This window comes from Vigna unguiculata, chromosome 6, assembly GCF_004118075.2.
Source record: "Vigna unguiculata cultivar IT97K-499-35 chromosome 6, ASM411807v1, whole genome shotgun sequence".
NCBI lineage: Eukaryota > Viridiplantae > Streptophyta > Magnoliopsida > Fabales > Fabaceae > Vigna > Vigna unguiculata.
The window spans coordinates 31,090,621-31,118,053 of record NC_040284.1 but is presented as its reverse complement, the minus strand read 5'-3'; the positions used below and the strand labels follow the sequence as shown (position 1 = coordinate 31,118,053).

The 27,433-nt window shown below is 31.4% G+C and overlaps 4 protein-coding genes and 1 non-coding gene across 5 annotated transcripts; 1 reads left to right on the top strand and 4 right to left on the bottom strand.

Moving 5' to 3' along the window:
- Positions 1–1,361: 1,361 nt before the first annotated feature.
- On the bottom strand, positions 1,362–4,774 carry LOC114187609 (GDSL esterase/lipase At5g45950). Its single transcript, XM_028075900.1, has 5 exons — positions 4,437–4,774; positions 3,471–3,601; positions 3,156–3,389; positions 1,915–2,161; positions 1,362–1,719 (listed from the first exon to the last, which is right to left on the bottom strand). Exons 1-5 carry the CDS (start codon positions 4,702–4,704, stop codon positions 1,532–1,534), a joined length of 1,068 nt encoding a protein of 355 aa, XP_027931701.1. The 5' UTR covers positions 4,705–4,774; the 3' UTR covers positions 1,362–1,531.
- Positions 4,775–8,154: 3,380 nt separating this feature from the next.
- Positions 8,155–8,227, top strand: TRNAE-CUC. The gene has a single exon. It is a non-coding gene; the product is annotated as a tRNA-Glu (tRNA).
- A 2,426-nt stretch (positions 8,228–10,653) lies between these two features.
- LOC114188735 (D-aminoacyl-tRNA deacylase) lies at positions 10,654–13,369 on the bottom strand. The gene is made up of 6 exons (XM_028077366.1): positions 13,077–13,369; positions 12,904–13,001; positions 12,654–12,794; positions 11,170–11,195; positions 11,013–11,068; positions 10,654–10,922 (listed from the first exon to the last, which is right to left on the bottom strand). Exons 1-6 carry the CDS (start codon positions 13,325–13,327, stop codon positions 10,895–10,897), a joined length of 600 nt encoding a protein of 199 aa, XP_027933167.1. The 5' UTR covers positions 13,328–13,369; the 3' UTR covers positions 10,654–10,894.
- A 1,000-nt stretch (positions 13,370–14,369) lies between these two features.
- LOC114189001 (glutamate receptor 2.7-like) lies at positions 14,370–18,161 on the bottom strand. The gene is made up of 5 exons (XM_028077695.1): positions 17,848–18,161; positions 16,196–17,484; positions 15,596–15,902; positions 15,109–15,506; positions 14,370–15,014 (listed from the first exon to the last, which is right to left on the bottom strand). The coding sequence occupies exons 1-5, from the start codon at positions 17,948–17,950 to the stop codon at positions 14,589–14,591; spliced, it is 2,523 nt and encodes an 840-aa protein (XP_027933496.1). The 5' UTR covers positions 17,951–18,161; the 3' UTR covers positions 14,370–14,588.
- Positions 18,162–23,364: 5,203 nt separating this feature from the next.
- Positions 23,365–26,549, bottom strand: LOC114188616 (glutamate receptor 2.7-like). The gene is made up of 5 exons (XM_028077185.1): positions 26,276–26,549; positions 24,907–26,177; positions 24,205–24,511; positions 23,689–24,083; positions 23,365–23,604 (listed from the first exon to the last, which is right to left on the bottom strand). Exons 1-5 carry the CDS (start codon positions 26,547–26,549, stop codon positions 23,365–23,367), a joined length of 2,487 nt encoding a protein of 828 aa, XP_027932986.1.
- Between the last annotated feature and the right edge of the window lie 884 nt (positions 26,550–27,433).

The window sequence follows — 27,433 nt, the reverse complement described above, 5'->3', positions numbered from 1 at the left end:
ATGCACTTCGTTTCTCCTCTTTGCTAATATTCCCCTCCCCTAATTCATCTTGAATATTTTTCAATCATTTCCCACCATTATTTTTGCAGAAGTTTCTAATTCATGATGCTAGATGAATTTTCAAACTTTGAAGACTCATCTTCTGTTTAGAGATGAGTTTAAACTCAACCTATCCATACAAAGTTGCAAAAAGTATCTTATTTATATATTTAAATTGATTTCATATTTAGATGACGTGAAATTTATGATGTCTTAATCCTTGTTACCAAATTGTCCATCACTTGTTGGATTTCTCACATAAGATCACGCCATCAAACCATGAAACATGACGTTTGATACTAAACTATTGGATTTTTCGAGAGAAGATCACTAGAAAGATACAATATCAATGAGCATGAGCCTAACTTATATATAAGGGATTGACACCACTCTTAACTCAAAACTTGAAGACAATAGGTTTATGGACTTTGATCTTTATATGACGCTCAACTTTCTCATTTTTACTCGACCTGAAACTTAAACTTATATTTAGATTCTGAACACAAGTACATTCTGCCTTTGTGATCAAGGATAGTTTCATTTGAGATTCACATAAGAAAATAAGTTTGACCAACTAAACCTTCCCTTTTGGCAACTCTTGAGCTTCTTACTTTCCCTTCTTACTTTCCCGATAGCAAAACCATAATGTATACTTGTTTTCCACAATATTGCTGCTCATCGTAGTAAGACTTTCCCATGTTCAAACTCCTAACTCACATTAATTTCATTTCATTGTTATCACCAAAGCCAACAACTAACCATCAACACCTTTTGGAGCTTAATTACCCTAATCTTATCTGTGTTTTAGGCTTTGCATCAAACATTATTTACCTCCCTCAACCCCTTCTCACTTGCAGAAATTACTAAAGACCAATCATATTTTCACAACTAATTAATAACTCAAAATAATCATATTTTAATTATATATATAATCTGACGGGTAATCATCCCTATAATCACATTCCATTATAATCTGAAGGATAATTTTAAGATTTATAATCATATACATTATTTAAAATTTGTATTATATGATTTTTTTTTGTAATTTATTAAAAAAATTTACAATAATTTTTTTTCTGTTATTTTTGTTAAAAATCTTAATTAATATATAATTTCTTTATAAGTAATTATTTTCTATAAAATTATAAAATCGTAAATATTTCTTACATATATAAAAATATCTTGAAAAAAAATTAGCTTAGTAGTGATAGATCTTTGACTTTAAATTATTCGCATGGTTACAAGTTAAAAATATCGATATTCGGACTATGGTTGGTTGTATTATATTTCTAAGACGAAAATACCCTACCCTTAGATTTATCTTCTCAAATAATAAATATTTCTTCTAAAATTTAATATAACAGAATTAATTGTACATTACAGTGCACAGGCTGCAGTTTCAAATTCAATAGTTTATTTGAAACCAGAGGGGGTCTTTTTCAACATTGATACAAAGATATCTTGACACATGCATTATATATAGACATCACTGTCAAAAGAAATCATTAATAAAAGATGCAATGGCCTCATCAGCTATTAACTTGTACATTTTCTGCGTCGGATGAACAGCATCCCAGAATACATATTTGTCTGGATCCGAACAACTATTCACCCCTTTGCATGAATCTCCATATTCTATTGTCCCTGTCCCAACACATCCTTTTGAACCTTCCACAAATCCTGCACTCAACCAAAAAAGCATTATTCTATAGGTCATATACATAGAAGTAGTTTAGAATAAACTTTTGACTAGTTTTTTTGCTTAAAAATCACAAGCATTTGTGTTGAGCTGTGAAGGACCAACTAGATAACTTCTCAGAAAAGTAACTTCAAAAGAGACACAATTCACGATAATTGATTAAGTCGAATACTAACCATATTGTTTAGGATTGGTGACTGCACGTTGGATCATGCCATAAACATCAACCAAAGCAGTTCTTAAGCCCAGCTTTGTCTTCAAGACGTTTAATTGGTGTAATAATTTTGCATTGAATGCATGAGCAACACTGTTTAAACTTTGATCACAGCCTTCAGCATTTCTAAGTGTCTTGATAAGTGGAATGCATCCCAGAGGGAGGACTCCTACAATGATCAACCTCCTCGCACCAAGTCTATGCATTTCCTGTAACCACCAAATATTAACTCATATTTCACATGTTCCGTTTCAAACACTCATTGTAAAGTTTATAGAAAAGGGTATTGTTTTGTTGAATAGTTTGGGATAAGAGATTTCTTCCATTATTAAAAAGAGAACATGAATAGATTGAAAGGGACAGTCCCTTGAACATGAAACTTATCGGAATGGGATAAGCATCGTTTAACTATTTTAGGAACTGATCTTTCGATGGTTAAGGAAGGATATTTCGACAAGTAATGTTTAACCAATAAAAGCCCTACAGAAAAATATACTGTGATGCTATTATTTTTTTTCTTATTTCTTATACTACATAAGTTAGTTAACTATTTAGACTTATGTAGTTCTGTTTATGGTGGATATGTGTTAAACTGCTAACCACACAATGGTCAATCAGAAATGAATGTGGTGTGGTGTGATTGATAACACTTTATTGTTGGTGTTATTTTCTGTGGGATTATCACCCTGTGACCTAGGCTTTCCGACATATATGGTCCATCCAATGCAAGAAAATATAATAACTGCACCAACAAAATTAAATGCAACACTAAGTAGGAGAGAGTATTAAAGTCATGGAATCAGGTTCCTAGCATTAGAGAACTACATTTCCATCATCTGATAAAACTGATAAAATCAAACAAAAATCATAAATCATATTTAAGCAGAAATAATTTTGAGTTATTTTTAATTTTTTTATTTTATTTCTAAAATTAGAGTTTATCCATGGTTATATTGTTTATTTTACATTCCATTAGATTTTTAATAATGACTTTCATTGTGTATTTTAACTGTTATATGACAGAAACATGCAATCATTCTTGACATTTATGTTTTACTAGTTACTTTGATAAACACCTGTAAATTAATAAGCTAACTTCACAGTTTCATTTATGTGAAGTTTTAGACAAGTTTTTAACTTTTGTAATAACTTTAACAAGGATATAATGCAAGAATTGATGGTATAGACGGAGAAAGAGTGAACCTGAACGTCCTTGGTGAAGCGAGAGAGCAAGAAATTCTCAAATTCTTCCAAGCTGAATTGCTTAGGGCGTGTAGGTTCCAAGAAATAATTCTGAAGGAAGTCATTTGTACCCATACTGATAATATACAAGGCATTTCTTGTAATGAATTCTGCTCTTTCTTCACCCACCTTTCTTCTCAAGTGGATCTTATAATGCGCAAAATACTCCAATTGTTTTGAAACAGACAAAACATTCTGCACCACACCACAGTTAGCTAGCTAAATCACAAAAAACATTCGGCAAATACTAGTATCCAAGTTCACAGAATTATGTACCGAAACTTCAGCTGTGTAATCATCAAATCCCGTGGCTGCTGATGCAAAACTAACACCATACTCAAGATCTTCCGGCTTCAAGTTAGGGTCCAGAAACGGTGGAATCACCTTTCTATATCCCACTGCTTCAGCTGCAAGTGTTTAATTGGAAACACTGATACTCAGTTTACATGCAATATAACAGGCTTCTTCTAACATGAGATGAGAAAACACGTAACATGTGACATGGATACAATGTTTTAATTGTATTTTTAATATATCTGGTTGGAAAAACTCATGCTCTGAGATGATGTTTTAATTGTAGTACCAGTCATGTCAAACGTAACCTCCGATTATTTTTAGATTAATGCTTCTGAACTTCCTTTTACCAGATCAGGGTTAAGTCCTAATATATCTTTTGGATGTTTTTTCATGTGTTATATTATATAAAATGACAATGATATGTTGACATTTTTTTAGACAGAAAGAAGAAAAAAAAAGTATATATACATGATAAGATGTGAAAGAAGAGAGTATTGAATTGATGTTTATAATAAAAAAAAGGTATTCATATGAATCATTTAACCAATGTAGAAATGAATAGCTCTTATGATCTCAATCATCAAGAGTGTATTAATAGCACACAGATGTCTTCACCTAACAGCCTATTTTTTTTGACAAGGTATGGAAAACCTTTATGACAAGTAATCTCAAATTCTATACTTGTCCTCTCTATTCTTTTAACAGAAACTTGAATTTCAAGGTACGGTAGGCAAGTCGGTGCATTATTGTTCATAGATTTTTTTTTTGTGGTAATTTTTGTGAGGACTTAGACAAATTCAAGTAACTTTAATAATTAATCTTTTAGGTTATTCAAAGTGAAATATCATAAAAAAAACTCATACAACATATTGAATTGCCAATAGCATCAAACAAGAAAATAAAAATTAAAAAAAGAAAAAGAAAAAGGAGATTGAATATTTTTACCAACAAAGTCTGTTGCGAGTCTTCCATTACTAAACCTTCCTGTTGGGCGACTGTCAAAGAAGTTCTTGCCATAGGGAAGAAAGTTGCTTTTCATTGTGGTGTGAAGGACATTGTTGTTGCCAGAATCAACACTTGAATCTCCAAAAACCAGTATGCAAGAGACGTTATACTTTGAAGCCACTTGTCTCACTAGAGGAATTTCCACAGCAAGTGAATACAATGGAATTGTGACCAATAGTATCATGATTTTCTGCATTAGGTACTCCATTACAATTGCAAACTGCTGAGAGTTCTGAAATGGGGACCTTTTTTTCCAACAGTGAGAACTTAACTATGAGCATTGAAACAATGCCATGCATCATTATTTAAATGGAGCACGTAATGTGGTGAGTGGTTGCTGGAGCATTTAAAAAACGGTTCCCTAAATTAATTACAGCATTTAAGGCTTAAAACTACTACTCCCTCGCCTGGCCTCCACTTTAATTGGAGAAGAAGAACACAGCAATGAAGTGTACTTCCTTAACTCCAAGGGTAACAGTGACCAGACTTCTCACAAAAATATCATGTGCATTGGTCCACTTTTGTTTGCTTCACTGTATCACAATCATCTCTCTCTATCATACTTTATTAACTTCCAATTTATACATCATTATATTCATAATTACCTCAAATATTTTTGTCTGTTGAAACATGATAATATAAAATGTTATCAATTTTGAAGTCTAAATCTTTAGATAAACCAGAAATAGAGCACATCTAATTACAACAATGTTAACAATCATTTGAACATTTTTTCCATTACATTGAAAATAATTAATTAATTAATATATATATATACTACTAGAATAATCCCTCTCTTTTTTAAATAAATATATCACTTTGATTGAGCTAGAAAAAGTGATAATTTAAAAAATAAGTTAGGAATTAAAAAAAAATAGTTTTAATTGAAACTGCAAAATATCAATATATTTAAAATATTTTTAGAAAACTAAAATTATATCATTGTGAGATGAAAAGTTATTTTGTTGTAGAATTCTTTTTTTTTTCTTAAAAAAATGTCTGAATACATTCATTTTGATGTTTAAAAATATATTAAAAAAATAAATATACAGAGTATTGTATTTTGAAGACAGTCATTAAGCCAATAATTTTATAACTTGTTTAGCACTTGAGTTCAATTCGGTCTCTCACTCACCAATAGTTTCTCAATCCTGTTATCCCTTTCATAACTTTTTAAGTATTTTTAGATTATTGTTTTGAAAACCTAAAAAATAATATTTTTGACTTTAATAAACTATTTATAAGAATTTTTATTTTAATATTTTTATTTTTATAGTGTAATAAGTATACATACACTAATTAAAAAATAAGCGAAGAGAATATAAATAATAAAATAATTAATTTTATTTTAAATTTGTAAAATAATAGTTAAATAAATTATTTTTTTCAACTCACCTTTACCTAGTTTACCTTGTTTGCTCAAATTTCCGTAATATCATGTGTGATTACTCAAAAATTTTGTAATCAGCAGAGCCAAAATTCATTTACTGAGATTTGAATTTGATTTGTAGAACGATTAATATTTAAATCTGACTTATTCTTTTAAATAAATGTAATTAAAATTCTGGACTCAAGTTTATTTATTTAATTTTTTATAGCTTAATTACTTTGTTATCACGATTTTTTTTTCATCAATATAGTATTTAAAAAATAGTTTAATATTTTACAATTATTTAACATACAGTACGTGAAATTTTAAAAAATTATATGGCTAATTTTTTTTTTATAACTTATTACATGAAAATAATAATTTATTGACTATAAACATCAAAATCAGTTATCATTGTCATAAAAATTCCATATACATATATGTTACAATTAATGTATATAGATAATAAAGATCAATACAACTTTCACATCATATATTATAAGGAATATAATATTTGTAACACATTAACCAATATCAGCTGCACTAAACCAGATAATATTAAGTTTTTTATTCATAAAAATTGAATGTATCTTAGAAATTTCAAACAACATTCATTTATTTAGTCTCTTTTCACATAATATTAGGTCCTTAAAGTCTAAAACTGGTTCATTTAAATAATTAAACCACACATCAACTTTAAATTTACTTTTAACAAAATCCATAAAATTTAACGAATAATTAATGAGTGAAATCTAAATATTCATAAATTGTTATATTCGTACACACAGGTATCATCAATTTTATTTTTCGGGCATAAGAAAAGCGAGCCTAATAAAAACATGTAAATAAATAATTATCGGAAGTGATATTATTGAATTTAATAACACCGACTACTTCCTGGGGCATGCAATGAATGCAATTGGTTTTTCTAATCTAAATAGGATCCATCAATGTTACCTTTTTCAAAACATCTCCAATTTAATACATCTAAAATATCACTTCAAATATCTTCTATATACACATTTTTTCTTTAATTTCGTAACTGCAAAAAATCATTTATTTTTTTCTGCTTTAAGTTAATGTCCTTATAAAAATAATTATAAACATGTCAAAAAAATGGAAACACGTAAACAGAATAACTAAAACATTCTAAAAATGCATGAAGCAAATCATGTCATATATTGTCATATCCAATGTTAATTTACATTCATATTTAAGAAAGAAAAAAAAAAACGCTTGAGCCTAAGTTGTTGTTGTTATTATTATAACTAGAGATAGTCAAGCTTTTGATACAAGTATTCACTAAAAAATATTTAAGAGAAGGATCACACTCTATTTCTCACCCGACCAACATTTACATATTTTTTAATATATTCATAACTATGAATTTAAAATTATAATATAACTTACAATTAAATTATTTCTCTCATTTTTTTATGTGATATTTGAATTAAATTAGATACTTTTGTTTACTATTCAATTAAAAGGTCAGATATAATTGTACTGAGTAGTTTTCTTTTACAGAAATATCTATGTACTTATAGAATTGAACATCAATGTTGCAACTAACAACCAACTTTATGTTTGTTCGAATGGAGTTAAATTTGAATAAATTTGATTTATAACAAAAGAATTTACAAAGAAAGGTGTCTGTCCCAAAATATGTAACTCTCACAACTAGTTTTAACTGAATTATATATTTTAAATAAACGGCTAAAGCCAATCTTTTTGTGAATAAAAAATATATTACTAAAAGTAATTATTTTATTTTATTAAAAATGAGCTTTTTTAGCACATTGTTTCACAATAAGATGAAAAATCCATTTTCTGGTAGAATATGGTTTAGTTAATTGCTACATTCGTAATATTTGTGTTCATTTTTTATAAATAAAAGTTACTTCTTTTAGAAAAGTTGAAACTATTCGATAGTCCTTTTTATACAAACTTTAACTTAGGTGTTATCGAAATGGAAACGTATAAAATTAAGTGGTACTAAATTTCTATAATTAAATCAGTGATTTAGGTAAGTTGTACAAGTGTTTATCTATATTCAAAGATTAAAATAGTTTTTTCCAATTTGTCTTGGTATAAAATACTTTCAAAGAAGCTACTCATAACAATAAAAATAATTCATTTTATTATTCTTTAAAATAGTATTGTCAATTAAAATAATTAATTTTATGAAAGTACTAATTCGGAAAGTAAAAAAGTAGAAAAATTCTTAAAGTAATGAATGCAAAAAATTGTCAAATATTTATTAGTTTTGACAAGTAAATATATAATAAAAAATCCATTGTAGTCTAGTTGGTCAGGATATTCGGCTCTCACCCGAAAGACCCGGGTTCAAGTCCCGGCAATGGAAAATTATTTTATATTTTTTGAATAAAATTTTCTCCCAAAGTATTTTATATTCATGCCTGTAATTGCCCTATAGTCAACATTTTAGAAAGCTACTAATCATCCATTGAAATTTTGAAATGAACAAGAAAAGGTAGAAGAGTTCAACTTGACAATGATTTTTATATTAATGCGATTATAAAAGACAAAATTTACACTGTAATCAAAATATTAAAACTATATATAAAAAAAAGGTTTAGCACATATATTATTTATAGAATATTATTGATAATACATGAGAAATAAATACTTTTAAATATATAGAATATAATATAATTAGACTGTAAGATTGACCAACTAGATTAGTTATTAAAACCAAAATGTCATAATTGTTTTACTAAAGACAAATAAAGAGTTATAGAAGTGAAAGAAATAGGGAGGGAAAAAGAAGCATAGTGTTCCATGAGAGATTATGAAAAACTGAGTGAAGAAAACATTAAAGTGGTTGTGTGAGAATTGTGAGAGGTTGCACCAAACATGAGAATTTATGAAGTTAATGAAAGAGTTTCACATGGAAGAGGGTCCCTCTGAAGGCACAGACCAGGCACCACCATCTCCAGCTCACACACACCAAATCATTCTCAGTTTGTTCAACAACTTCACTCTGCACAACTCTATTTCTGCACACAAATTCATTTTGCAATATTAATTTTTCTTACTTCTTGTTGGGATGTCCCTCTCTGCTATTCATTCACACACCTTTTCTTTTCTATTTTTAACACCAAAAATTTAGATATCACAGCCAACTTGTTCAACGTAATTCAGTAGCCGCCTCATTATTCGCTGATACTTCTTTAAAAGATATTTTTTATTATCTATTAAAACAAATTTGATTCCTTAAATATATAAATAAATAAAATAATTATAACACAACTATTCATTTTTGTTTTAAATTTCGTCAATATTTTCACTTTTATTACTTTATAATGCATATATTATATGATCTTCGACAAACTTTCCTGTAAGCACTGATATACAAGCGGAGAATAACAAGTTTGACCACGAAAATTATGTAAAAAAAAAATTGAACAAAAGGAGAAATAGTGGAGCCAAACTGGTATGATATCATGTTATATCAATCTCTTACATCAATATTCAGTTTCAAGTTGCAAATATTGGTGGGATTGGGAAGACTATTCTTCATTCACACTATCACTTTCTTCTTAGCAAATTCTCACTCTTCATTAACTACATCAATTTGAGAGAATATAAATTACAAAATCTTTTATCTTCTTGATTAATTAATATTTGTCCTTATATAATTATACGCTTATTATATAACATGAACAATATCTTATTTAAAAATATAACTTTAAAACAAGAAATAAATTCATTCATTAAAAGTTTATTTTTGTATATAGATCAACTTAGTAGTCAGAGCCATATTTTAAATAAATCATAATACTTAGTATAAGTTAATAATAGTAAAAACAATACTATTTATAAATAATTAAATAAACCACTCATTACACTTAAAAGACTTTTTGAATAGCTTAAATTCTAACCTTTTTATCAATTTTTTTTTTATAAAAGTCTTCTAGTTTATTTATATGCTAAAATCGAAAACACAAATTAAGCCATTACCGTATCCGATTGTTTCCAACTATGGTTTCTAAGAAAAATATGAGCATTAACAATTGTGACGTTGAAATTGGAAACTGTTTCCCTGTAGGTCACATCTTCCCTCTGAAGAGGTGCTATATTAATAAAGTCTAGGTCTAAAACTTGTCGGAGATTAGGTGCAACGAACTAATAAGTAATCACAGCAAAAAATGTTGAAAACCCCGTCAGTTCTAGTTCAAAAACAATTTTCTCGTTATTCCTTTTTTTTTGTCCATTTTAAAAAATAAAATGAGTTTTATTATAATTAAGCTCCTTTAATTTCGATCGTGTGATTTTAATCATCAAGTTTTACCATCCAATTAGTTATTATTTAATTCGACTTATTTGAAAGAAATGCTTACTTTTGTTAATTAATTGTAATACAAGGAAACAATTCCAAATCCTATTTGACACATTTTTCTCATAATCCTCCTAATGCTGAAATCCTTTTACATTTTCACAGGACATTAAATATTTCTTCTTATTTAGCATTTTCTTTAAAATAGCAAAAACAATTACATGAAGATTTAATAGTAAGATATCGCATTGATCATGCAATAAATTCATCTATGGAAAGTAGAAGGAATCTTATTTGCAATAGTTTTGGTGAGGGGAGGCCTTCGACAATAGTTTTGGTGGAAGTAGATAAATCATGAGCTTATTTGGATACCTAGAAATGTTTTTTATAATTATTCTATTTAAAAAAACTCTTTTTAATAATAAAAAAAACTCTAAAAAAACCCTTCGGCTTAGTATCCAAATAGACCCTTGGCATATGGCCACTGGATCTAGGTAACCGATTAGCAGTCATCTGATATAGTATTAGTTTGTTTTGTCCAAAAATGATTCTTTAAGGCAGAAGGGACAGGAACAATCGAACTATAAGCCATTGTTTAAACTAAGCAGTGTTACAAAATGGGATCACTGCATTGGGGGAGACAAAACTTCAACTAGAATGAACAACAATATAATGCCTTACAATTTGATCATTAATTCAACCTCAATTTCGTAAAGCCAGATCAGCCACTGATTAAGACTCTGTTGCATCAACGGTATTCCTGGATTATATGAATTGTTAATGAAATTCTTATAACAAAAAGGAGAAACAACATCTCAGCTTCAGAATTAAAGTAACATCATCAACTTACTTGGATGTTTGTGAATCAAGCTGCATGGTGACTGGTCCATCGTTAACCAAATTTACCTGCTCCCCATTACAAGTCAGAGGATTGTTAACACAGGCATCATTACAAATTGTCACGCAACTAAGAGACCTGCACGGGGATTGAGTGGCATATGTTTTACCTTCATCATTGCTCCAAATACACCATCTGCATTTCAAATTGAAAGGAGCTTAAGATAGGGTTTCACCAGATCTTGTATGAATAAATACAGAGCAACAAATACAACTAAAACTCCTAGGATTTCAGCATTGACAAGTCACATACATAAAGAAGCTAATTATTAGACCAAGGGAAGAATATTGAACAGCCAGCATGATCTTAGGTATTCAGAAAATTATGTTTTACTATGATTTAATTAGCCATCAGTATAAAGACTCGACTGTTATAACGATGATAAGAATGAATGAGGGAATTGGACATTGCATGTCAAACAAATTTCTGAATTAACAATAACTTCATTTAATGAGTGCACGAAAAGATTCTACTGTAATTCGTCTTTGATGACCAATACGCAACCTGTTAATATTAGTTCCTCTGCTTCGTCATGGAAGAGGGAAAAGTTAAGATAATTTATGGCAAGTTCATAAATAGCCTGAATCTTTGCGGAGGAAAACGTGTACGACATTTCAATCCAGCTCACTATATGTACTATTGTAAATTCTACAGCATGATATATTAAGTTCTAATTACATTAAATACTTAAAAGTCGTAACCTGTATATTTAATATATGAATGGAAAAAAAATTAATAGCTATTTCAATTTATCACTGAAAGATGAGACAAAACAACGAATGAGAGTGAATAGCAAGAAGATAATTGTTTGGGTATGGTAATGCATCTATGTTTTGAATGCACATTAAATCTATAAAAAAAATTGAACAAATAGCGTAGAACTTCGTCGGCAAAATTAGTTGAAAGTAGAAAAAAGTATTCTGTTTGTTGACATTCATGATTCATTCCCTAAAGTGCCCTGGACGTAAATTTTTATAAGCTCTTTCAATTGAAATAAAATTCATAAAAATACAATGTCAATTGCTTAAAAGTGATCTTACCTAATAAGATCTATTTCAACTAGAATAAAATCCTTATAAAACTCTTGCAGTGTAGATATTATTATATAAATTTTATTTAAAAAACCCTTGACATATTAAAAAAGAAGAAGAATGATACAAGTATATCATCACCTTATGAAGGGAAAATTGATAATGTGACATGTATTTACAAGCCATGTATGTTATGCATATGTTGTTAGTATAATCCTTTAAGAATTACCATTATCAATTACACATAACAATTATTTAGAAAAACTGCAAAAAGGATTAAAGCAATTTTTAAATAAATATATATTTTTCTCTCTCTTTATTTTTCCAACCACACAACTTCGCAATTATATTTTCACTCAATTCTTTTCCTATTTTCTTTCTACAAGAAGAAATCGCATTTTCTTTCCTCTGTTCAAATAGAAAGTAAAAGTCATTTTAACAATTAGTTTTAATTAATTACCCAACTAAAATTGTTCAAAATGAAGGAAATTAAATTCCATAAACCATCATATGTATTACAGAAGGAGAAGAGAAAGTTACATGAAACGTATAGATACCATACCTTTGATTGCGTCTGAATTATAGGCGCTTCTAAACCTGTCAACCAAAGAGGCATAAAATGGTTTGGCTCTCTGAGGCGCCATCGCAACGTGAAAATCCGGCTTGTTACCCTTCAAGAATCCATACAACGTAAACTGACTCACTGTTAAAAAGATAAAATCAATAAATAAATTATTAGTCAAGAAATAAATAAGTAAATTTTTACATTCCATAACTCAGATTGAAAATGCTAGCACTGATCACTCACTCACCCAACAAAACCTGATAATTTTTCTGCATTACGCTGTGGTCCCACGCTTTACCCGAATTTTCATTTGGGAACAGCCTCATATTCAAGACCTTTCGGCATCTGTTAAAAGAGCAAACTAATTTGAGTAACGGGAATTTGAAATTGGAATGAAAGAGGCCAAGAAATGAAGATGACATGTAATCGGCGTCCGCGTCGGAATCGGTGTCGTGGATTCCGACGAGGACGAGAAGGCCGGGGCCAATCTCGGAGACGATGCGACCTTCGACCTCGACGGAGGCAGAGGCCACGCGCTGAACCACCGCTCGCATTGCCGTCACTGTTTTTCTTCTCACTCTGGCACTCCCAATTCGTATTCCTCTGCTTACGCCTCCTGCTCCCACACGTGGAACCCTACACCTAAACGGCCACACCAATTGCAGTTCCATCTTTTATCTATACTTGATTTGTTGGGTTAATTTTTTCCTATGCTTAAATATTTTTCCCTTCTCATTACGAGTATTTGTTTTCAATATTTAGTCCAATTTTACAAAATTTATAATGTTTGATACTATGAAATTTAGTCTTTTTATCTCTGGGAACGGTAGTATCTATGTAATGGAGTATCTTAATTAATAATTTTGAAACTAAAATAATATATTTAAATTAAGTTTAATTTTAATGTCTGATTTTTATATACAAAAATTTATTTTCTATCAATTATAAAATAGTTTGAATGAATTTTCTTGGAGTACTTTTATTTTGTACATAAACAAATAATATAGAATAATTATATTTTATTTAGTTACTACTAATACTAGCAACTAACTCTGTTTTATAGATTTTTTTTTTCGAAAATAATAGATCTTAGAACAATTATATTTCATTTAATTACTAACAACAATAACATTTAATTCTTCTTTCAAAGAAAAAAAAAATCGAAAATAATAGATCTGGTGAGAGGAACAGGGCTGAAAAGAAACTCCGGCAGTGAACGTATGTTTCATATATTGATGACGTTCGTAACTATGGCTACATTAGACTAACTGTCAATGCAGCTTGTTGAACAATTCTTTTTATCTCATTGAAATTTCCTCTTTCTAAAGAGTCCATAGTTAAAATGGGTTCGGACAAATGCAGTTCTCTATATTAAAAGTCTTTCTGTAAGGGTTTAGGATTTCGGTGTCTCGTTAAAGAAGAACAGCAGAAAAAAGGTATTCGTAATTGGAAATGCAGGGGGAGCGTACCAAAAGGATTTATTCTTGAGGAAAAGATTATAAAGGATTTAAATGTATTTCGTTAGAAATGAGAAAGTAGAACAATATATAAAAATAAAGACTCATGAACCTATTATCTTAAAGTTTTGGTTCTATATAAGGATAAAGACTCATAAACCCATTATTTTAACTTTTTGGATTGAAAATAAGTATTTTATGTTGTTGGACTTAGGTCTATATTTTCCCAATATAAACCTAACAGAGCCGATTATCAACTATTCAAGTTGTTATTCGTGAAAAGTGTATTTACATAAGGTTGATTGACATGTGGCCAATTCACGAGGCACTTACATAAGTTTTTCTAACAGCAAAAGTTTAAGAGTAAAAGAAAAAGCAACTACTTGAAGTGTTGGTGATTCGTATGTCTGTGTTGTCATGTGTAACTCCGGTGATGGAGAAGTGAGCATTGAATTTTCAGGTACTGGAGAACAGGTCATGCTCTCGTGACCCTGTCGGGAAGAAAATCAGTCACAACCTGTGTGCGTGTCGCTCTTGAATTATTGATCTTTTTGTTAAAGATGTGCTTTACATGTGCAATCACCTTTTCCCACGCATTTTGATCATTTGGGGTGTCATTGCCTTCTGGTGCTACGCGTTGGCATTGCTGACAGGATTTTACCAGACACTGGATGGTTGATAGTAGCACACAAATGGTGGAAGTAGCCCCAGAGATGACATATAAAATCCACAAACTTCTCAGCTTCAAACTTTCTGTATTGCTGGTGTCGGAGGTCGTGTTGGAGCACTTGCTGGAGCTAATCATCCACTTCTCTTCCAACCTCTTCAGCTCTGCCTTTTCTGACAGATGTAATATAGCTTTTGACACGTCTCTGGCCACTGGCGACCCTTTCTGGAACATCTGTGATAAGTTATTTGAAAACTGTCATAACTGGAACACTGATACCAGACATCCATAAAAGAAAAATTACATCTGAAATAGTATTATCACTTACAAAGCCCAGTCCTCCAAATCTGGTTCTGGGAGTGGAACCGGTGTATCTGTTGCAGTATTCAGTAATGAATACCTTTTCGTATGGGAGTTCAAGAAAGGCAGCTGCTATGCTGTTATTTTGAAAAAAATCATCATACGTGTATTCATCAGTGATATTTATTATGTTCCCTGGCGGCAACCCTTCTACTTTCTCTAGGAACGACCTAACAAATGAGTCACCATCGCAACCAATTGTCATGTTGTTCCTCTTCAACCACTGAATATCTGTGACATTCAGTTCCAGTTTTTTAACCGTGAGCATTGAAGAAAGGCTAGCAGTGTAGCTGGAGTTAAGGATCAGCACTAGCAAGAGCCATGAGACCAGCACCATGCGAGTTAAGTTGCTATGCATTTTTTCCCCTGCATCACGAAAATCACCATTAATTAAGTTTAACTCACATTACTGCTTCTCATGCTTTGCATAATTCTATTGAAAGGTTGATACTCACTATGAGCGAAAAACAAAGAGGAGAAAGTAAACCAAAGAGCGGTGCTGATTTGGCTCCCCCAATTGCCATGAAACTCAGGATTGGATTCTCTCTCAAGGTACCAAACTGCTAACATTGTGTAAATCAAAAGGGCACCTGTAACCATCCACAGTTCCCAGGTAAAGGGCTTTGTGAACATCCATGCTGAGTCTTTAGACTTTGATGGAACTACCATTGTCAATCCTGATTCTGCATATGGCACTGTAAAATCCACATACTGCATTCTTTCTTCTAGTATGGTCATGTCCCCAACTACGGCATCGTAACTCTTCCATCATTATTTAACCACAAGACAACAAAAAAAAGTAGTACAAATCAATAAAGCAGGGACGAAATGATACTCTAAATTTAAAATAACGAAGTAGTATTTGGTACAAATTATAATTATGACAACCAAACAAATTTTCGGTGGTTGAAATGCAGTTTAGCCAAATGGGAGCAATATGATATCTTACAAAATGATAACAATTTCACTTCAAAGAAAAGGTGAAAATTAGAGATGATGAAAGAAAAATGTTAGCCAGTCTATCGGAGTGTGGAAAAATGGAAAGAATTTGATACCTTGTTATAGACAAGCTGAACCAAATCATTATAGGTTCCATCAATAGGATAATACTTGTATGGCAAGTCATACCCCAAAAGGTCGTGCACACTCTCAAAAATATCGATACAAAATCCACTATATGTTGCAGGATCACCCTTATGATAATAATCAACCTTGACAAACTTGGAAAAAGAGGTTCTGCTTCGGACTGCAATTTTCATTGGATTTTGTTGAGTAGGCATATTCCAGCCTTTTGGATCCCTTTTCAGATTCCCAGGCCACCGAACAACACTGAAACATTCTGTATTACCAGCACCAGAATGTCCATCTTTTCCTGTAGGGAGGTTTTTGGTGAACCCATATTGTTCACTCCAAAAGCATAGTTCTTTGTAACTCTTCCCGGCCACATTTACCATCCTTAAAATAGAAGTCTGCTGGAGTTTCCCATCTTCAAACTGAATATGACCGCTTAAACCAAGAAAACTGCTACGCAGTATTTCTCCAAGTAAATTCTTTGGGCTCCTAGTGTTTCTACTGGTCATTCTGTCCACTGCCTGGGTCACAATTTTAATGCTATCATATGCTTGCGATGCATAAAATCCCGGGTCGCGGTTATCTTCCTCGACATTCTTGGACCAAAATGTTCTCCGGAATTCAGCCTCAAAATGTTGGTACTCGGTGCTTATTTCGGAGTAGTACGTTTTGATTCCTAAAGCTCCATCCATATAGAAAATAGCAGACTTGTTGACAGAGTCCAGCACATTTGTTATGCTCTCTGGAAGTATCCAAACTGATTCTTTGTCCACGAGTCCCATTTTTGAGGCTTCTTTAAACAAATGGATAGCCATTTCTAATGAAGATTGCAGCACAATGAAAACGCGAGATTGGGTTTGCAACAACTTCAGCTTTTCACGTATAAACCCTCCTGGTTCATGCAGAGAAGAAATAGGTGGAAGAACTAAGTGATAATCAATCGATGAACTCACATCCCGGAGGGCCTCAGATAACAGTGCTAGCATGCCATAATCACCTCCATATGCATCATCTTCATAGATAGCTACTACTCTCTGCCAACCAAAAGCTTTCACTATATCTGCAATGCATTTGATATATGATAAACCACTCTTAGTCATTCTCACCAAAAAAGGCCACCGATTAGTCATCAAGGTCGGTGTAATGGTGGGTTCTGCAAATGCTATGATAGGAACTTGAGCTCGGCTTCCTATTTTAGCCACTAGAGCTGCTTCTGACCATCTGTGCATCCCAATAATCACTTGCACCTTTTGCTTATCAATCATCTCTTCAGCTGCAAGAAAGGGTCTCCAATTCTTCAGTGAACATATGCAAGGAAGGGCAAGCTATGTTTTTAAATCTCGTCAAAACCTATTTTAGTTCCTACATTCTAATAATAATCATTTTGGTTCTCACATTTCCAAAACATGATGGCTTTTGTCCTTGGTTAAGTCAAAATGAAGAACACAGGATCAGAAACAAAACCCACCACCTTTTATAAATAGAGACTAAAATCACCAATTTTAAAATAGAAAAAGACTGAAAAAATTTTTGATCGAATCTTGAAGAATCTAAAATACAGTTTTCCCTTTGAAAAAGTTTACCCGAAGGCATATAAAGTTGAAATTTTTACTTGGCCAATGCTAGATATACTAACCAAGAGTGATAGCTCTAAGGGGATCCTCGGAGGAGTTCCGAAAATAGAGAGCCAACTTGTAGGTCTTTGAAGTGGTATTGTAACTTCGAGCTGCAATGTCCATGGCGACTTGCTGTTCTTTCCCAATGCGAGAATTCACATCAATGATTGCCCCAACAGATATAACTTGGTTGTCTGTATTTGTAGCTTCATCTTAGTAGCCATTAATAAGAACAAGGTAGATGAGTACATAAAAGAAGATCAAAGTCATTGTTAGTGCTTGAGGATTAGTTGAAAGGAAATGCATTTTGCTTCTGTATGTTTTGCTCACATGATATATTAACCTTTAGCTGAAAAATTTGGGAGTGTAGGTTGCCTCGGTCTTATTACATATATATATAAGTGAAAATTCGAGGAAAAGAAGGCAGTAAAAGCGAAATTATTAGTACTTGGATGCTAAGAATTCTGGTGGGGACGTGGAACTTGAATTTTTGTCAGTTACGGAGATGTTGACTCCATACATAAAGACAGAACAGAGAATCTTGTCACCAAAATAAGGAAGGAATATTCTTGTAGTTCCAACTTGCGTGGAAGAAATGGTGAGTAGGACTAGCTTGTAGATAGGATTAGTTTTGGATTTAGACAAATCACATCCACTAGAGATAAGCTAACTTATAATATATAAATAAATGTAACTTTATAAACTGATTTTATAAGATTAAATTTGGTTTAAAATCTACTTTTTTACCGACAATCTTGATACAAAGTAAATTGAAAGGAAAAGTTTGTTTCAATACCATGTAGCAGCAAGCAGAAGTTGCATATCGAATATAGGATTAGTTTTGTAGTTAAATTACTTCCTTTTCAAATGTAAATCAGCACTTCAATCATGCCCAACACTCTTTCGTCCTAACATGTGAGATAACAAAGGTACTTACATACACACAAGGTAATGAAACATTAGTGAAACACGTGCTAGTGGTGTTTGACTTCTTGAATTGCTAGAGTTGTCTTTTGGTGGATTATAGTTAGATATCATGTTTTTTTCTAGATGATAATAATAAAAGAGAAAAGAATGATACTATATATCAGTATGAGTAATGTGGTGTCTGTAAGGTTTAGACAATTCTTGTCACGTAAGTTATTGTACGTGATTGATTTAGCCTGTAAACAAACTTTCGAAGAAAGTGTGCTCTTAAGGTTTCGATGTTCAGGATTGGACGGAGCACGCAGGAATTCTTGATTTTGAATCAAGGCGTCATATACACTCCACACAGATACCGACAGAACATTCATATCCACTAGTTTACAAGAGTAGACTCGTAGAAAAGTACAAGAAGTTGAGAAGTTGTTCTGATTTTCGGAGAAACATGAAATGTAAAATTTGGCAAAAGACATTTCTTGGAAGAAGTAAGTTGGATGGGACCTACGACATGTGGATAACAAGAGCAAAGTTACCTGAACCACAAAACAGACACACCAAGCAAATCACAAGTCGGTCTTCGCCTAAACAGAAGGGAAAAATGAGCATTTAGCATTTAACATTTAGAGTACGACATAATAAGATTTGGACTCTGTTCGATGCAAGTTTATGGAAATTTATGTTAGTCAACGTAACTGCTACAAATATGAATAGTCAGAGGTAATATAAAATATTACAATATATATATATATATATATATATATATATATATATATATATATATATATAACTCAAATTGAAATATTAAAACATATGTGTGGCAATGATTCTGCTGCAATATCAGCCTTGTGTTTTTAGCATCTTCTGTTCCGTGGACTTTCGCAATGGACTTTGTTATAGTACCTACAGAATAAAAACTATATGATTTTTTAAATAAATTAAATCCACTCAATCTTGTATCTTATAATTATTTTAAATTCATTATTCTCAAAAACTCTAATACATTTTTTTTGTTACTAAACTAACATTTTTAGAATAATTTAAAACAGAAGGAAAGATTGTTTCTACCACTAGAGATTAGTGAAAAGTTGGGTACGGGCTTCTGAAAGCATTTATGTTTATCTTTTGTAGCATTATTATTTGTCATTTTAATGCTTTTATATTTAAAACTATTTTTTTAACCTATTAGAAAAAAAAAAAGTGCATGTAGCTATCTTATCAAGCCAATAAACTGAAATAGAATTTGATAAGAGAAAATCTTGAACGTTAGATTGTTGTTATTCACACTGATATCAACTTCTGTTACAATTTACACTGAACTAAACTATAACATTTAAGACATGCTTTTGGAAAACAAGCTTATGGAAAACATGTTCAAAGATTTTAAATTTCATGTTTCACGTATATAAACATTTTGAATTATTTTACAAATATGACTTTAAAATAAAAATATTATAGAATATTACAGAATAATTAATGTTAAAAAAAATTCAAATAACTTATTTTGGAATTTTCATTTCAAAATATACGTTTTCCCTCTTTCAGAATACGTAATTCAAAAACCTTTTAATATATTTTAAGTTGTATATTTCAAAATTTTAAAAGTCATTTATGTCATTACATTGTAATGGGAGCGTGCTTAAGGAAAATATACATATTTTACAAAATAACTATTACCTCGTGTATCTGTTGACCTTTTTATACATTTTTGTAATTCCTTTAATAGTTATTTCTCATAAAATATTATTAAAATATAAAAATAACTAAAGAGAAACCATATAAATACTTAAGTATATTAACTTTTTTTTACCATAAAATTATGTATTATACAAAAAAAAAATCTTTTACTTTGTAAAATATTAGAGATATTCGTTCTTTGTCTTTAATACAAAAACATTATTCATACCGAGACTAACAAAAATTATTAATTTTGTTAAGTTTACTGAATTTTAAAATAACACTATTAATGTAACACGTTTATACTCATTGTTGATTATATTTAAATTATTTATTAATAAAATGTACAATAGTAATGAATAAAGGGCAAAAATAAATATTTTATTGAAAAAAATATAATATCGTGTTCAAAAATTATCAATTTCTTGTGGAGGAGAAAGTAAGTAAGCAAATTTTCTGGCTTTCTAACTAGCTGGAAGTAGGGATGGCAATTAGGGCCTGGCTCGCGGGTCTGCAGAAAAAACACGGGGCAGGCCAGGGTAGTGAGCCAGCAGGCCCGCATAAGCCCGCAGCCCGTGCGGGCCAGCCCGCAAGTCCGCATAAAATTAAAAAAAAAAACTTGCACTTGTGTATATTAATTACTTCCTTTATGGACTCTTGCATTAACGTTTCAAATTCTTGTATAACTGGAAAAGACAAGTATTATGTAATTTTTAATGTGCTAAAATTTAAAGAATACATTGTGTATGTTATAGTATGAATATGATGAATATGAATATCTTGAATTATCAATTTATCATCTAATTCCCCAAAGTCTTTACTTAATTTTGTGAACTTCTTAAAATTTCCCAATTTTTAAACATTGAAAGTTTTATCATAAAAATTATAAAAAAAAGCGGGCCGGTCCGCAGACCCGCGGGCCAAAGAGTATGCGGGGCGGGCCACTATTTTCAGCCCGTATAAAGTATACGGGGCGGGACAGGCCAGCCCGCGTTGTGAGGGCCTAAACGGGCCGGCCCAGCCCGCATTGCCACCCCTAGCTGGAAGTTATTAAAGAAGACTAGGACACTGGTTTCTATGTCAGTTTTTGTAATCAAACTTGTAATAAACCACCGATTAAATTATATTTTTAGTCCCCATTTTCGTAGCAAAATTTGAATTTGGTCCCTCAATTAATTTTTATCTCAATCTGGTCCTTATTTTGAGAAATTTGACCCAATCAAGTCCTTTCCGTTAGTGGTGGAGTAACGGTGTTAAATGGGGTACCACGTGTCATCTTCTGGATTTTTTGAATTTTTTTATTTTTTTTTTGAATTTTTTTTTTGAATTTTTTTTTATTTTTTTTGAATTTTTTTAAAATTTTTAAAAAAATTAAAATTTTGCCACGTGTCAAGCTGACATCGTGCCACATGGCAGTGACAGTGCCACGTGTCACTATTTGGGAAGTGTCATTTTCTCATTCTCAATTTGGTCCCTCTATTTTATTTTTTGTCTCAATTTAGTCCCAATTTTTGTAAAAATTATACAATTTCGTCCCCTCCAAATTAAAACAAAAATTATAAAATGTTATACAAATATTTTTATTAAATGATTTTTTTATTCAAATTGATATTTTTATTATATATTTTCAATAAAACCAAGTTTCTTTAAATTTGTTTCACATTAAATTTTATTTAAAATTGTTTTCAAATTTTAAATTTATTTGTTTTTTATTGTTACATAAACTAGTTAATTTTTCTTAAATTATATAATTGTTATTTTTATACTAACTAAAATATTTGTATAGAAATTATTGAATTTTACACATTTTAAAAATATGCAATTATTTAAAATATAAATTCAAATAAAAAACAATATTAAAGTATAATGTAATAAAATATCAATATAATTTATGAATTTTTTTTATTAATATTATTTTCTATTAACAACTTTAAAACAATTTTAAATAAAGTTTAACGTAAAATATAAATTAAAATAAACTTAATCTTGTTAAAAATATTTACTTGAAATATCAATTTTGATAGAAATATTTGTGCCTATTTGTATAGAAATTAAATTTGGTTTCAATTTGGAGGGGGACGAAATTGCATAATTTTTATAAAAATTGAGACTAAATTGAGACAAAAAATAAAATAGAGGGACCAAATTGAGAATGAGAGAATGACAACTCCCACATAGTGACACGTGGCATTGTCACTGCTGTGGCATTATGTCCACTTGACACGTGGCAAAATTTTAATTTTTTTTAAAATTTTAAAAAAATTAATAAAAAAAAAAAAATTCAAAAAATAAAAAAAAAAAATTCTAAAAATCCAAAAGCTGACACGTGGCACCCCATTTAACACCGTTATTTCACTCCTAACGGAAAGGACTTGATTGGTTCAAATTTCCCAAAATAGGGACCAGATTGAGATAAAAAATAATTGAGGGACCAAATTCAAATTTTGTTACGAAAATGGGGACTAAAAGTATAATTTAACCTAAACCACCAGTTACTTACCCGTTCACCGTTTTTCTGTTCTGGTCATTCCTTCTCCATTCATAATATCATTTTTCTTTATAGTTGCTCATTGTTATGCTAGGAAAATTTCATGAAAAATAATAAATGTAAGTTGTGGATTGTTATTTCCTTTATCTACCTTTATTGTAAAGCAATAAAATAGTGGTTCAATGGAATGAAACTTTTCTCAAAGACAAAAAACTATGTTGCTTTCTCAACGTCCACTCTTGGAGCAATGAAGAAAAACATCAGTTGTAAGTCAGTTATTTCGTGAAATTCATTGAAATTAAGCCTCAGAAGACATGTAACACAATGTTTATGGAAAAAACATCAGATGACAGAGGTTGGGATTATATTTTTCCATACCAGCAGACATGGAGATTGAATTATGTTGACGTGTTTAAGATATAAGGTTGTTTCTCAACCATGTCACATCATGCTAGTAATCTGCAACTTCTGTTTGGCTGCTGACAAACAGCACCAAGCAGATGGTGGATATGACAGCACACATGACATAGAGAATCCAGAAGTTGGGGAGGGTCAGGCTCTCAGTTTCTGGAGAACGGTTTGAGTGAGGAGTCAACCAGCGCTCTTCCAAATGTTTTAGTTTTCCATTTTCTGCCAGTGTTAAAATGGCTTCAGAAAAATCTCTAGCCAGGGGAGATCCTTTTTGAAATACCTGCATATATCAGCAAAACCAATTTTCAGTTCAATGTCTAACAAGTTTGATATTCATTTTATATACGTAGTTGTAAGCACTTACAAAGCCAAATCCTCCAAATTTATTGGCAGCTGTAATTGCAGTGTAATCCTTGGGGTACTTGTTCACGAAAACCCTCTCATACGGGCTTTCAAGAAAGAGAGCATGCATTTTTTTGCTTTTGAATTTATCTACAATGTCATGTTCTCCATCAACGTGTATTATTTGATTTGGATGGAACTCATACACATGTATCATGTAGTTCTTTACAAAGGAACTGCGGTTTTCACAACCAACTGATAAACTGTTTTGCTTTAGCCACTGAATATCTCTTTGTGAAAATCGTTTGACAGTTAGCATTGAGGAAAGGTTGGCAGTGTAGCTTGAGGTTAGAACAAACACAAGAAAAAGCCATGCAGCAACTACTACTCGTGCAGAGTTGCTTCTTATTCTCTCCCCTGAGCCACATTGAAGAACAAATCTATGAAATCTAACATTTAAAACTAATCAGTTTTGACCTTGAATATATAACTAAAAGGAATGTGATAGAGTTTTCATTATTTGCATATTTATACTTACTATGAGCAAAAAATAGAGAAGAAAAGGCAAACCATAGTGTGGTGCTGATCTGATTTTCCAATGGACCACCAAAATCTGGATTGAACTCATGCTCCAGGAACCATACGGTGAACACTGTGTAGATGAGAATGCAAATAGTAACGAGCCACATTTCCCAGCTAAAGGGTTTCATAAACAACCACGTTGACCCTTCAGTCTCTATGGGAAATATAACTGATAAACTCGAATCAGTGTATGGTAGAGTGAACGACACATCCTTTGATCGGTTGGCGAGTATTGTTACATCTCCAACAATAGCATGGTGGGACTGCAGTTATTCAGTTTTCTATAAGTGTTCTCTGTTATTCAATTGGTCATGAAACAAATAATCACGAAAGTCTAAAAGGAGGACACAATTTAAACTTCAAAGAATACTGGGAAGCATTTTGTGTTGAGAAATTTGAACAATAGGAAAAACTTGGTATGGTTTTTCTTTTCCTTGAAAAACGATATTTTCTATGCCAATTTGGTGCAAATACAAGTATCGGATTGTACAAATTCAACGGTAAATTAATAAGATAAGAAACAATTTGCTTTGTTTTTGGTGTAATGTTATGTTGTGGTGTGCAATGCATATATTCAAGAAGAGACTAAAAAGGCAAATACATGCTTAGGAGAATAACCTTATGTTCAGAGGGGTGATTATGAATACAGAATCATTACCTTTTCTATTACATTCAGTAGAAGCTTATCATAGGATTCATTGAAGGGCTCAAGTACATAGGGAAGGTCACCATACTTGTAACTCAGAATTTTTCTTGCCTCGAGGAAAAGACGAATACAGAAACCATCATATTTCTTTGGAGGGTCTTCTTTCAGAAAATTTTCAAAAAAAGGGTTTATAGGAATTGCCACTTTCAAAGGTTCTGCGTCAGTCGGCATTTTCCATCCCTTAGGATCAGCAGAAGTGAGGCCTCCTGGCCAAACCACTGGGCCAAGAAAGATATTTGTAGCATAATCACCTTTTGTTTCTCTGTCTTTCAGTATTTTAAGAGATTTACCAAACTTCAATTTCGGGGTCCAAAAATCTAATTCCTTGCATTCCCTATTAACCACGTTTATCACTCTCAACACAGGAGTTTTGAATAGATGACCATCTTTGAAGCTTATATTACCACTTAAACCATTGAAATCGCTAGATAACAATTTTTCCAACAACACCCTTGAATTACTAGATTTGCCATTCATTCTCTCCAAGGCCTTTGTGATTAATGTAACGCTATCATAAGCTTGCAATGCATCTGATCCTGGTTTTGTATGCTCATCAGGTTGGAAATTTTCCTGCAATTGGTTATAAGAAAGAGAACTTGTAGAATAATAGGTTTTGATTCCTAAAGTACCTTCCATAGAGGATAAAACAGATTTATTTGCAAAGTCTAACATACTTGTGACCCCCTCGTTCATTATCCAAGCTGAATTTTTCCCCAACAATCCAATTTTCTTAGCTTCTCTGAACAAATGGGTAATCATAGGGAATGTTGCGTGAAGAACAACAAAAACACGAGATTGCAGTGGCAAAAGCTTAAGCAATTCGTCCAGAACAAACCCTTTTGGATCAGATAAAGAAGTGAACGATGGAAGAACTAAGCAGTTCTCCATCTGAGAGTCACCCTTTTGGAGAGCCTCAGAAAAGAGGCTTAACATTCCAGAATCACCACTGTAAGGGTTGTCTTCATATATAGCTATAACCTTCTGCCAATTGAACTCATGGATAATATCTGCAATGCAGTTTATTTGTGCGGCCTGATCTTTTGACATTTGAATCAGAAAAGGCCAACGATGTTGCATTGAAACAGGAGGGATTATTGGGGGAGAAGAAAATGAAATAATTGGAATTTGAGCGCTGTTTCCACGATCAGCAACTAGAGTTGCTTCTTGCCATGTCCCCGTGACAATAATGACTTCAACTTTTTTCTTAATGATCAGTTCTTCAGCTGGAAAGCAGAAGAAGCGATATATTTTTTAAGTGATTAAGTGAAAGAAAGTGAAAAGAAGTTTACCACCGAAAAGTTAATCATCAAATAGTGCTCACCAGATGAAGCTGCTTGTAATGGAATTCCACCAGAGTCGCGGAAGAAAAGGTTTATGTTGTGGTTCTGTGAATGATTATTGAAATTTTGTGCTGCAATTTGCATGGCCCTTCTCTGTTGTTTTCCTGTCTTTGAATTGACATCAATGAGCACGCCAACACTTGTATTTTGGAAACTGTAGGCAACCCGAGCGCCAATGAGGAGAAGCAAGATTGTTAGAGATATCCGAACCAAAATATTTGATAGTGCTTTGGAAGTTTGGATATTAAAATTCATATTGGCTACTGACACAAAAATTAAGTTTCATCAGAGTGTTGCTATATTTATGTAATGTAATGAAATACACGGTGTAGGGGCTGGTTGTGAAAACCTCGTAAAACCACTTTTGTGACAACACAAGTTAAAAGTGGGTGGCAGAAAAAGTTGACATCTAGGCATGCTATTGGTTGGTAAGTCGAAAATTTTCTGCTAAGCATTTAATGACCAAGCTTCGTCCTTTGCTCGTAAATACGAATGAACTTCAAACATCCTCATTATTTAAGACACTTTGAAGTAAGAGGTGTGAGTGCATTCTTCTATTATAAGACAAAGTACCTAGGCTTTATGACTTTTAGCAGGAGTTAGCCTTAGCTACGTGTGAGTAGTAAATGTTCAGCCTCGTGTACAAGACTTGTAATTGTTTTTAATATTATGAGAAAATTTTGCGACATTTATTTTCATAACAACATGGTATTAGTAACTTAGGTTAGAAATTCAAGGTGAATTGCCGACCTTACATTAGATGAAAATGATATGTTAGAAAAGTATAAATTAAAAGTGTTACATTGAATGAAAAATTAGAAAGTTGAATGATATGTAAGAAAAAGAAATACATATAAACATTGAGTTTTGAAGATTTATATCGAAATACATTTTCTTGTATAATCAACTCATATTTCATTAATGATAAATTTTCCATCAGAAGTTAGATTAATCAAATTACATTCAAAACATTCGGTCTATAAATTATAACTTTTTTCTTAATAATAAACATATAGAAAAGAAGTAATCAATATGTTGAAGAAATATATAACAACATTCGAATAAAAAAAAAAGAGAAGAATTTCAAGAAAAAGAAGAGATCGAAATTTAAGTCTAGAGAAGACAAGAAAAGATAATGT